This window comes from Mytilus edulis, chromosome 10 (assembly GCF_963676685.1).
Source record: "Mytilus edulis chromosome 10, xbMytEdul2.2, whole genome shotgun sequence".
NCBI classification, from domain to species: Eukaryota; Metazoa; Mollusca; class Bivalvia; order Mytilida; family Mytilidae; genus Mytilus; species Mytilus edulis.
In genome coordinates, this window is record NC_092353.1 from 43,128,270 (window position 1) to 43,142,292 (window position 14,023).

The window sequence follows — 14,023 nt, forward strand, 5'->3', positions numbered from 1 at the left end:
ATGTTATGTAATAGATGACAACTTATCCCAAAGTAAATAGTGCAGTGTCATCATGAAGGATAAGATAGAGCAAGAACTATTATTCTATCTTAAAATTTGGCAGGTGACTCACTCTGATCTTGACAGTTCTCCTGCTGAAGATTGGTGGTTCTCTTTAACCACCCAGATTGCTACCTCCACTAATAAAAACTGGCCACAAATATATCTCCTAGAGTGTTGAAGGTGGTGTAAAACACCACAAATCAATCAACTAACTTATATCGTACATGTGGCTGTCAATATGATCGTACATGTGGCTGTCAATATGATCGTACATGTGTTTGTCAATATGATCGACACACATTCAGAGGCTTTTTTCAGAGCTAATACACTGAATTTGACTCCTATAAATTATTTAGTACTCTAATATCTACTTATTTTAGTCCAAATCAAATATGAAATAAACCAATGGGATCAGGCCTCACTTGTTATAAACCAATGGGATCAGGCCTTACTTGTTATAAACCAATGGGATCAGGCCTCACTTGTTATAAACCAATGGGATCAGGCCTCATTTGTTATCCCTTGGATCTATTTATTGTCTGTTGAGTAAAACCAAAATATATGGTGGGGTTCCTAAACATGACATCATGAAAACAGATGAATTACCGAACAAGAAATTATTGTCTCAAAGGGAAATACAAACCTTTTTCACATCATTTTATCTAGAACACATGAATGAGTGCTATAAATGTCCCATGATTTTAGTTTCATGTATTTCCAAACATGGTCAAATTTCTTAGTTCTTTTCTTAGTAAATAAAAGACCTAAATTTTTGCCAAAAATAGGATATGAAAACAATATTTTACTAAATTCAATTTGGCTGGTTACTGACTGAACTAATTTTGGATATAAATATTTATCAAGCAATCATTACACTCAGACTTGACTTGCTCATAAGTTATTATCTAGTTCAATTGTTTACTAAACACTTATATGGTCAGAGCTTTGATTTAGGGTGATGACATTTCTTGATAAAAAGTGAATACAATCTTATCTTGAACTTCTGTTATGCTTTTAGTCTTCTATGATATCTAATTGTAAAAATGTCACAGATGTTACAAGACCGTCTGCTTGAAAATGATATAAAATGCTGAACCAAATTTTTGATATCCATTTATAAATATGTTCACAAGAAGCATATTGCTGTGGATTCATTATTTTATACAACAACAAAATCACCAACAATAATCAAGTATACGTACAAAGAAAAATAGTTTGAACATGTATAAATTGTAAACATCTATAGATTCTACCACTGCATCGAGTTTGATCATACGATATTTATCCACTCGAGGCCGTTAAATTTTCAAATTTAAAAAGCGAGGCTCGCTGAGCGTTTTAAATATTTAAAATTAAACTGTCGAGAGTGGATAAATATCGTATTACACAAAATGTGGTGGTAGAATCTGTTTATCTAATGATTTTCAAACAATATGCAGGCAAACGTATTCCTTTTTTTCGAATGATCTGCAAAACATGTGTTCTTTCTTTGTGACGTCATCAGGCATTTTTTTTCATACCGTCACAATAGGAAATTCAGAAGAAAGCAAGAAAACTCGACGTCATAATCGGAATTTAATCAATGAAGATCTGAGATCAAACGAACCACACGTTGATTAAATTTTTTTTAAACAATGGGTGCAGAAAGGGATAAATTAACGAAGAATTAGAGAAATATATATATCTGTATATAAAGAGCCTAGAATATCATCCTAACAATGTTAGAGAAAATCAAATTCTTCACTTCCTCCAAAACCGGGGCTTGAATTTGTATTTTAGCATTATACCTAGCATTGTACAGACACCTTATCCTCTTACTATATATAATAATAGAATGTGTTTCACAAGGTAAGTATTTTTATAAACAATAACACCAAATTGCAAGGTAAAAGTGAAATATTTTTTTCCAAGTTCAAAATATAATACTGACAGATCGCACTATATAATGCTGCATCATGTATTAATTTCTTCGGTTTAAATATTAATGAGAAATTGATCTGAATAGTTAACTCATGGAAATACTATCATTTTGAAGGAGCTACTATTTGACTTTGTAATTGCACACTGTAACAGATTATAATTGGTTTTAAGAAATATATTACTTGATTTGATTATGATAGGTTTTCATTTGTGAAAGTGTGAATAAATTTTTTTTTTGCTTTAGCTTTTGAAAAAATTGAAAAAATAGTTTCCAACATAAATTACTGCTTTTATCGTAGTCAATTACTCTCACAATAAACATATAGTTGAACTATATATATAAGTACTGATTTTTTAGAACCTAATAGTTCCGACATAAATATAAATTTTTGCGTTCTCACTTATAAATCATTTTACTTTGTGAAGTCAGAATTAATGTATTTAGTGAAAACATGACCATAATGCTAATATTTAAATAGTACATAAAATAAAGACAACATTTAAGTACATATGTTACCAATCTGTATACTGTATTAAGGGAGCTACCATTTGATTTTTATGTGGGGGCAAGGACAATATTTGAAAGAAAAGCCATGATAAAACACTTTGCAAAAACAAGAAGGATGACAATTTAGGTAAATAAAAGTCAGAATAAACTGAAAAATAAAGAAGGCAGGACAAAATAGAGACAAAAATAAAAAAGCAGAGGACAGAAATTATACAACTTAAAAAAATGCAGGACACAATTTTTCATCCTAGTCCCCTATAAAAATCAAATGGTAGCCCCCTAAGTCCTGTTGACATTGACTGTATTCATACATATTTCAGGTCTATAAAAAAAGCCCCCTATTATTATACATTGGTCTCCTATACCTCTAAGTTGAAAATTACGATTTCTACTTAAGTTGACATATTTGGTACCAAATTTTTAGTATAACGTTAACTGATTTCTCACATATCTTAAAAAATTATTTGATGATGGATTTGATGTGTTGTCCTTCAGTACCTGGTAGTTCTTCGACCACCCTAGTCAACTGAAGACCTAAATTGATACCCAAGTTGGTTTATTTTTTATGATTTCAGAGTAATTGACCAACAAGGTTATCATTGAACGATAATTAAAATCCCTTTTTTAATAGCTAGTTATATTTTGTCAACCTGAACAGAAATTGCATATATTTATTTAAACTGTGTGTGCAATGCATAGCTGTTGGTTTGGGAGAATTTGTCTTAAAATAAAAATATACAAAATTACAAATTTAATTTTAGTATTTTTTTATTATTTTTTTTTTATTTTTAAAATTAACATACATTTGTATTTTAACTGGTAATAGAAAAACTAAATTCCAGAAAGGTTCAAATATGTAGTATAGTCTGAAAGTTGGTAGGGCCAGGTTTAATGGTTTCTAAATAGTCTTGTTAAATCAAACTTTTAGAAAGTACAGAACATAGTCAAATGTTTGTAAGGTGTAGAGATTTATGTAGGAATTTTAATGTGATTTATTCATACAGTAATTAGAATGCTTAAAATAAATTTAAAAGTTTAAATTGATTTCCAGATATAAATAGACAGGGTGGAAGAATAAAATGTGTTATGATTCATTAAATTTGTTTACTAATTGAAGGAGATAAATGTCTTATTTCCGTGCTATTACTTTAATTGTGTGACCAACTATTTGAAAGAATTATAGTTTAACTGATTGTCTGTATGAATAGAGGTTTTATTGTCCAAAAGCTAGTTGATCAAATTCTTTAAAAAAAGAAGAGAAATTAACAGTAAATAAATACACTAAAAAAGTTGCATAGTTTACCCGAAGATAGTATCAGATTATATTGAGGACACTGAATAAAAAAATTATATTCTACAAAAAAATCTTGTATACAAATTTGTTTTGTAACCAGGATACTTTAGCGCATAATTAACTATAATTCAGATCTGTGTTGTACATAATAAGAATTTAAAGAGGACATTATACTATGGGGATGTTGTATGTAACACTGAAAGGGATCCCACTGAACTAATAACACGGCATTATGATACATTTTGCATTCCTAAGACATAATTTACAGACAAATCTGAAACACTATAGTTTTAAAAAAAAGTTTGTTCTACCAGTAACTGAGAACCATGGGACACAAAGTTTGTTCTACCAGTAACTGAGAACCATGGGACACAAAGTTTGTTCTACCAGTAACTGAGAACCATGGAACACAAAGTTAGTTCTACCAGTAACTGAGAACCATGGAACACAAAGTTTGTTCAACCAGGCACTGAGAACCATGGAACTCAAAGTTTGTTCTACCAGTAACTGAGAACCATGGGACACAAAGTTTGATTTACCAGTAACTGAGAACCATGGAACACAAAGTGTTCTACCAGTAACTGAGAACCATGGAACACAAAGTTTGTTCTACCAGTAACTGAGAACCATGGGACACAAAGTTTGTTCTACCAGTAACTGAGAACCATGGAACACAAAGTTTGTTCTACCAGTAACTGAGAACCATGGAACGCAAAGTTTGTTCTACCAGTAACTGAGAACCATGGAACACAAAGTTTGTTTTACCAGTAACTGAGAACCATGGGACGCAAAGTTTGTTCTACCAGTAACTGAGAACCATGGAACGCAAAGTTTGTTCTACCAGTAACTGAGAACCATGGAACACAAAGTTTGTTCTACCAGTCACTGAGAACCATGGAACACAAAGTTTGTTCTACCAGTCACTGAGAACCATGGAACACAACGTTTGTTCTACTAGTCACTGAGAACAATATAATACAAAGTTTGTTCTACTAGTAACTGAGAACCATGGAACACAAAGTATGTTCTACCAGTAACTGAGAGAACAATGTAACACAAAGTCTGTTCTACCAGTATCTGAAAACAATGTAAAACAGTTTGTAAAGTACCTGAGGTTTTACCAGTAACAGTACAATGGAAAACTCAGCTTGATCTACTAGTAACTGAGTACAATCAAATACAAGGGTTATTCTACTAGTAAATAAGAAAAATGTAACACACAGTTTGTTCTAAAAGTAACAGAGAACAAAGTAGCATAATAACAACAACAATAACAACAACAACAACACTTTATTTTAAGAGGGTTACACAGTTAGCTATATAACTAATCTTCCCTGAGGCCCTCGTCATGAGAAATCCAACAAAATGCAAACTATTATAAATTACATACATTAGTATAAAAAGTAAGTATGATAATAATGTTCAATACAATTTGATAAAATGTGATGAAAAAAATTAACATGATGACATGATCAGTTTTTAATATTATTGATACAGCTAGGTTGATTTCAATAAATGATCTGTTATTTTGTATTTGAAAGAATTAACATTTGTAATATTTCTTAAAGGTATTGGCAAATTATTCCACAAGAATGGTCCAGAATACATAAAAGATTTTTTGAACAATTCTGTTTTTGGTTTAGGGAGTATGAGGTTTCCTTGAACAGTATTTCTCAAGGTGTATGGATTTCTGTCTGAAACATAATGAAACTTGTTAGTAAGATATGATGGGGCATCATTTTTAATGCACTTAAATGTCATCACAAACTTATGATATTTTATTCTCTGTTCAACTGTCATCCAGTTTAAGTGTTTAAATAAGGGTGCAGAAGGAGTGAATGGGTCTGTTTCTAGTATTAATCTAGCAGCCCTCTTTTGTAATTTTAATATCCTTTTTAAACCCTCACTGCTACAACTACTCCACACTATACAACAATAATCAATTAGTGGCAAGATATAACCATTATAGAATAATTTTCTGCAGTCTAGATTTAGAAATTTTTTAATCTTTAATAGTAGATATAGTCTAGATGATATTTTTGAGCAGATCACATCAATTTGGTTTGTCCATTTGAGGGAAGGGTCAATTTTAATGCCTAAAAGATTTTCGCATGTGGAAGATTGTATCACTTGATTGTTAATAGTTAAACAACTCTCATTGTAATGTGGCATTGTTCTTTGCTTCGTTCCAATAATCATATATTTTGTTTTATTTTTATTGATGAACATATTGTTATCATTGCAATTTGCACCATTCCTCTACACCATGTAAATCTTCTTGTACCTTTGACTGTAGAGTTTGATAACAATTACCAGAAAGATGTAAAGTTGAATCATCGGCATATAAATCAGAGTAACAATTTTTCATATAAATAGGAAGGTCGTTTATGTATAATATAAACAGAAGGGGGCCTAATATGGAGCCTTGGGGGACACCATACTTGATATAAAGTTTTTCAGAATGAGCATTACCAATTTGTACTTGTTGAGTTCTTTCATTCAAATATGATTTAAAAAAAGAAACAGCAGTATTATCAAATCCATAAATTTCAAGTTTTTTACAGAGAATATCATGATCTACTACATCAAAAGCTTTCTTAAAATCCAACAGGACTGCTAAGTTGATATCACCATCATTTTTTTCTATCAGTTGCTGAGAATAATGCAACATATATAGTGTTGAAACTACAAATTAAGTGTATTGTAGGCACTGTCAATGTACACTTAAGGACTTCTTGTTTGTTAAAAAATATTGAAATACAAAAATTACAGGGACTTTTTCAACCTACTTTAAGTTTTGAGTTTTTGTTGCCAAGGAAATGCTAACTCAGTTCAATTATTTTTCCATTTTAATGGTACCTTTGTTTACTAATGTTAATATATTGGTATGTGCATAAATCATGATCACATTACAGCAGAGGACATTTATTGGTGTCATTATGACCTTTGATAAGAGGTCACATTCAAATGTTATTCAGTGTTTTTGTCATTCAGATGGCAAAAGTTTTAATATGATTAATGTTTTTTTTTTCTCAAAATTTATAACATTTAAGAGACAAATTTGAAATAAAAATAAAGTCTTATGTTTCCTTTAACCATTAATTTAGTACATTCACATATTTTTATTGGTATAATAATTGATTTCATTGGTTTTGAAAAATTCTGCTTACTAGTGTAAAGGATTCTGTTATTTTGTAAATTATTTTTTTGCTATACCAACAAAAATCCAAGAAAATATTGTTCCCTGGGAATGAAAATGAGTATGTAGTGAATTTGTATGAATATGGTATATATTTTTCAAATACCTTGCAGTGAACAAGATTTTTGGATACTCTCGATATGAAAAATTATTAAAAGGAGAACATGTTCAAGTTGAAGATTTTTTGCAAAGGTTGAAACTAATTTACAAACAAAGCATTTATGATGCGTAAATACATAATATTTTTAGTCCAATATATTTCAGTTGTTAGATGCTTTTAAATTGAAGTTTACTATGTGACTGCATTTCATTTGGGTGTTCTTTTTTTTAACAGAAAATAACTGGTTTGATGTGTCAAAAAACTACAGTTGTTTATTTAAATTTCATACTATTGCATTTCTTCTAAGGAACTGATGTTAAATTCAAAATAAACATTCCTTTCATTGAATAAAACTGTCATGTTTTTAGCATCCCCTTTAATTATTGGACAAGTACAACAGATTTTCTGTTACATAAGGTTGTCTTTTTGGTCACTTGTAGACTTTGACACGCAATCGACACCACAATATCTGTAATTTTCTGTGAAAAGATTATGTGGAAAATTGTATGTTTACCCAGTTGAATTTGAAAACAGATAAATCTTTAGTTAAATTTATTCAGAAGTTTGAATGGGTTTTCTCTAATTGATCACAATTAAATAAGTTTACACCAAGCTGTGACATTCAGTTTCCCTTCTTTCTCATTTAAATACTGGGGACACATATAAGTAAAGCAATATTATATGGAAATTATCCAAATTTTTTACTCACAAAATGATCAGTTTCATGTTTACTATTCTTAAAGGTAGCAATTTATTCTTAATTAAGTGGATCAGGTTTACGGTAAAGTGAAAATAGAATATAATTTTAAATACGGAATACCGGTAGATGCATATGTGTCATGATCACAAACGTTCCTTTTATAATATAATATTAATGGATTATTTGTTGCCTCAGAAATATCCATATCAAAAAGAATCTGTAATATTTGTATGTTTTTGTAAAAAGAGAGAAAGACATTTACTGTTAACCCCAAAATGAAAAGAATAATTGAAAGATGAAAGATGGGAAAATGGAAAATTCATAAGAAAGGGACTCATATAAGAAAAGAACTTGGGGAAACTATCTGTAATATTCTAATTCCACTATACATGTATACTTTATTTGCAATTGGTTTTATTTTTTCTTCAAAATTTGAAATATTTTATACATTTTCAATCTTTAAATGCTCCATCAAATAAAAAAATTCTGAAAGCTATCCACAAAAATAACATTTTTCCTCAATTTGCCAAAAAAATGGTATCAACAAAAAATAAATGAAGCCACAGTAGGTTATTCGGAAAAAAAATACCAATATATAAAGTAGTTAAAACATCTGTCTCTTTGTCCATGTAGACATAGGCGGATCCAGGGGGGCCCGGGCCGCCCTTTCGTGGGAAAAATTTGGTTGATTATATAGGGAATCATTGAAGCATGACTGGAGTGGACCCCCCTTAGATCAGTCAGCGGACCCCCCCCCCCCCCCCCCCCCTTAGGAAAAGTTCTGGATCTGTGACTGGTAGATAATATAACAGTGTTGTTCATACCCGTCCATTTGTCATTCCAAAATCAAACCGTTGTCCATATCTATGATTGATCTAAGACAAAATAGAGCTAAATAAAATATGGTTAGAAAATTATATCTAAATAGCATCTTCTGCCTTCTGTTTCTATTAAATATCGGACAATTTTTAAATGTGGCGCACATGAAAAAGAAAAATCTGCTTTAGGAAAATATCTGTGACAATTTTAAAACCCCCCAAAAGTGATTACATCTTGTAAGATGAGCCTTCCTTAAAAATGATAGGTTCAAATTTCATCCTAACTATTTTTTTGTGTGAGCAAATAGATTAGCACATCCAAGGTCAATTGTGTACTGGGATCTTCCAATTATGTAGGAGACAATCAGAACAAAATTCTTTAGCAATTCAAAAGAAGTAACAGATAATAGATTGAATATTAATTGCTATTAAATATCACATATATCAAGTTAGATTTCACAGATTATAATGAATGTGTTGAAATATTTCTCTCAAGTACCTTCTTTAATAACATACAGATGAAACCTTTCCCAAGATGATTATTAAAATTTCATGTGAAAACTTGAAGGTGAATGAAGCAAGTGCTTTGATTTTTTTTTAATAAAATGGTTATCTCCCCTTGAATTAGCTTCACAAATATAGAATGAATTGATTCATGTTTGCATTGGTTGATATTTCTGTCTAATTTCCATAAAATATTGCTTTTTGTAGCTTCATCTGAGTTACCTGTACTGTATAACTTGTTTTCTGATCCCCTTCTCATTGTTGAAATATGTTTTCGTTGTATGAATTGACTGTGCAGGTTTTTTTTTATCATGATTTTTTACACCAGAAAGATATGGACTAGTTATAGGAAAAGAAAGGTTTGTGCACATATGAAACTAATTTAACTCCAATTGGCAGATCCAGGGGGTTGGGATCCCCCCTTTTTTTTATAATCAATGCTTTTGAATGGGGGCATATGGTTGGAATACATCCCTTCTATCATGGGTCAGAACCCCCCTGTTGAAAATGGCTGGATCTGCCCCTGACACCACCATAATTTGTGGTTGTTGTGATCTGGCATACTGTACAATGGTTTTTTTTGTAGTTTTTGTTATCCATTCTAAACTCATGGTTAAGTATGAAAAAGTAAGAGTAGTTGTATACAACAGTCACAGGAGTAGATATTAATCAAAGAAAAATCAATCATTCATTGGATTAACCTGTGAATATTTTAATTTCAGGTCTCTTAACAAGTACATTAAATACATTTGATGTTTATGCCTGTGACGGAGAAACATTAAAAATAAAGTGTCCCTATAACACGATGATCAGCATTCAGTTCTCTCAATATGGCCGACAAGTTCCCAGTACTCAACTGTGTCCAACAGAATCAACAGACAGTGATCTGTGGGAACCAGAAAATACTAATTGCCTTGCTTCTACCTCATTAAGGGTAAGTATCAAAACACAACAGTTGTGTAGCAGAAATAATATACTGTAAAGCAGGTTATTTTGGCCGGTGTAAATTTTGACGATTTTTTCTTTGATTAAGTATACAAAATATTTTGGGGTTATTATTTTTGTGGATTCAAAACTTTTATCAATACTTTTGCATGTGCACTTTTGAATTGGAAGAATTTATTTCGACAATTTTGGGCTATCCACTAAAATAACCCACTCTATGATATATCATAAATGACCTTCATTGTAGGCTGGTCTTATGGTTCAAGTGACCTTGTTTTCATGGTCCAGTAATCATTGTTAAGTTTATTGTTTCAGGTTAAAGGTAATTTTAATTCAGGACTATGATATCACATTCTAAAGAGTATATCAAGATATTAATATCACCAAGGATTTACATTACTCTAAATAAATGTGCTTGCTACTTAAATGATAAAATGACCTCAATTTCATGGTTCAGTAATCTTGGTTGATTATCTAAGTCAAGTTTAAGTTTTAAAAGCAATCAATGTTAAGAAAATGTTCATTGCAATTCATCATCACCACAGTACACATTAAGATATGAAATGATTCAATTCAATTTCATGGTTAAGTGATGATATTGAGGTGAGGTATAAAAGTAGATCAAGATTCGGCTACAGTTAATACATGTTTACCATTAAATTTGGACCAAAGTTTAGTGGGTACATTTTTCTCTAACAAATAAAATCAGAAATGAATTCATAGTTATATTTGACATAAAAATGCTTTGAACTGTAGCATAAATACAAAATATTTATTTGCCAAAATTCAAAATTTGTAAGTGAAATTAATTTTGGGGTTTAGGCCTGTAAGTTTATTTGCATTGACTCTTTTAAAACCCATTTCCTTATAAAAACAAAAGGTTGTATCTGTTGAACTTTTCATAGGGAAGGGGTAACCTGTCATAAATTTGGTATTAAATTATAATAATTTTATAAAAGTTTATACTTACTAAATCACAAATAGGTTAAAATTGACTGGATAAATATAGCTATATTTTATTATTTTGTCCCGATGAAAAAGTCTTATTCAAACCAGGATGTTTGATTTTGTCACATGTCACGTTATAGATGTTAAAATCTCATTAACAGACCTTAGTACTGTGTTGACGGGTGACAATGATCCTTTAATAAAGAATCCATTTTTGACAATTGTCATATAAAATTATTTATGAAGAAAGATAAGATCAGGGGGTTAAGTTCTCTTGAATGAAGCTTTTCGTACCTGCCTCACAAGGTAAACTTCTTGTCATGTTTATTTCAATTCAAAATTTCGAGGGTCATTGCATTTTTTTGAATTATTCAACGATTTGTGAAATTAGGTTGTCATAACATGTTAAGAACAAAATGATATCTTGCTTGTTATGTGCACCAGGTTTGTAAGGTAATATTCTCAACCTTAAAAAGATAAAAACTTAATGAAAATGTAAATATGAAGATTAAAAGCTTTTGAACATCTTTGTTTGAATGCTAATTAGCAAAAGGTGAACAGAAAGGTCCATGCTTGACAATTAAACTGTATTTTATATAGCAAAGATCAAAAGAATGGACCAACTCCCACCTGTGAATATATAAGGAAATTAAAGATTTTATTGAGATACTTCTGAGGGCAAATAAACATTCTAATATCTATAAAATTCCACACAGTATCTGTGGAAATAATAAATTGAAATTAAACTGATACCTTGTTTAAAACCTCTCCAACAACACTTGATATTGAAGAAATTTAAATCATATATTTAATAGGCATTCTTCAGGGTTTAATTTTCTTCCTTTGACCAAAGATCTAAACTAAGAAATGAAGTTAATAATAACTTATTTCAGGGGTCTATACTACCATATGTAAGTTAATTCCATTTCTGGAAATAGGTCAGGTCAAAGTAATCCCTAGACATATGGTGATGGATTGTACAATATAGGAAAATTGACATTACTTTGACAAAAAGCCTTCAACGAAATTTCACCTATTTTTATACGCCCGTCGTCTTTTAGACGGGACGTATTATGGTATACCGTTGTCCGTCCGTCCGTCCGTCCGTCCGTCCGTCCGTCCGTCTGTCCGTCCGTCCGTCCGTCTGTCCGTCCGTCCGTCCGTCGTCCACACTTCGGACAATAACTCAAAAACGCTTTCACCAATATCCATGAAACTTAAGTGAATTGTTTATATCTATTGACGTAAGCTCCCTTTCGTTTTTTTTTAATTTCAGATTTTAAGTTTTGGATTTATGGGGCTTTATTCATAAAAAAAGGGGGGATTTTCAACACTTCGGACAATAACTCAAAAAGGCTTTCACCAATGTCCATGAAACTTTGGTGAATTGTTTATATCTATTGATGTAAGCTCCCTTTCAATTTTTATAAATTTCAGATTTTAAGTTTTGGATTTATGGGGCTTTATTCATAAAAAAAGGGGGATTTTCAACACTTCGGACAATAACTCAAAAAGGCTTTCACCAATGTCCATGAAACTTTGGTGAATTGTTTATATCTATTGATGTAAGCTCCCTTTCAATTTTTATAAATTTCAGATTTTAAGTTTTGGATTTATGGGGCTTTATTCATTAAAAAAAGGGGGATTTTCAACACTTCGGACAATAACTCAAAAAGGCTTTCACCAATGTCCATGAAACTTTGGTGAATTGTTTATATCTATTGATGTAAGCTCCCTTTCAATTTTTATAAATTTCAGATTTTACATTTCCGTGTTATGAATTTTTATGCTTAAAAAAGGGGGGATTTTCCAATTTTGGGACAATAACTAACACTTTCACAAAATTTTATGCAACTTTAATAAATTGTTTATATCTATTGACATAAGCTCCCTTTCCATTTTTATAAATTTTAGATTTTACGTTTTCTTAAGTAATGAATTTTTATACTTTAAAAAGGGGGATTTTATGAAACTTTGGTGAATATATTAATGTAACATCCCTTTTGATTTGTATATATATTTCTAGTTGATCATATAAATTCATTTAAAGCATAAAAGACAAGTTAAAAGAGCAACGGGCGTATCATGCGCTAAAGCGCAGCCCTTTATTGTCGATCCTTCGACTTTAGTCGAAAAAGCGAGACTAAGCAATCCTATATTCCGTCGTCGGCGTCGTCGGCGGCGGCGGCGGCGTCCACAAATATTCACTCTGTGGTTAAAGTTGTTGAAATTTTAATAACTTTCTTAAACTATACTGAATTTCTACCAAACTTGGACAGAAGCTTGTTTATGATCATAAGAAAGTATCCAGAAGTAAATTTTGTAAAAATAAAATTCCATTTTTTCTGTATTTTACTTATAAATGGACTTAGTTTTTCTGCGAGGAAACATTACATTCACTCTGTGGTTAAAGTTTTTAAAATTTTAATAACTTTCATAAACTATCCTTAATTTGTACCAAACTTGGACAGAAGCTTTCTTATGATCATAAGATAGTATCAAGAAGAAAATTTTGTAAAAATAAATTTCCACTTTTCCGTATTTTACTTATAAATGGACTTAGTTTTTTTGCCAGAAACAAAACATTCACTCTGTGGTTTAAGTTTTTAAAATTTTTATAATGTTTTTAAACTATCCTGGATTTCTACCAAACTTAGACAAAAGCTTGTTTCTGATCAAAAGATATTATTCAGAAGTAAATTTTGTAAAAAAAAAAATCACTTTTTCCATATTTTACTTATAAATGGACTTAGTTTTTCTTCCAGTTAACATTACATACAGTCTGCAGTTAAAGTTTATAAAACATTTATTAGATTCATAAACTATCCTGGATTTTTTACCAAACTTGGAAGCTTCTTTCAATCAAAAGACAGTATCGAGAGGGAAATTTTTATTTATGTTTTTCCTCATTTTGTTGAGTCTGCGATTAACAGCAAAAGTAGGCGAGACACTGGGTTCCGTGGAACCCTTACGAATTTTTTCAGGTTCTCTTGCAAATTTTATGATTAGAAATTGTTTTTTCACAGTTTACTCAAAAAGATAAAA

At 30.7% G+C, this 14,023-nt stretch overlaps 1 protein-coding gene across 1 annotated transcript in view; it reads left to right on the forward strand.

Annotated features, from left to right (window-relative positions):
* LOC139491223 (protein eva-1-like) overlaps positions 1–14,023 on the forward strand; it is a 65,089-nt gene that overhangs the window by 15,363 nt on the left and 35,703 nt on the right. The window contains exon 2 of the mRNA XM_071278699.1: positions 9,808–10,019. Coding sequence (XP_071134800.1) covers positions 9,808–10,019 — 212 coding nt within the window. The remainder of the gene's footprint in view (positions 1–9,807; positions 10,020–14,023) is intronic.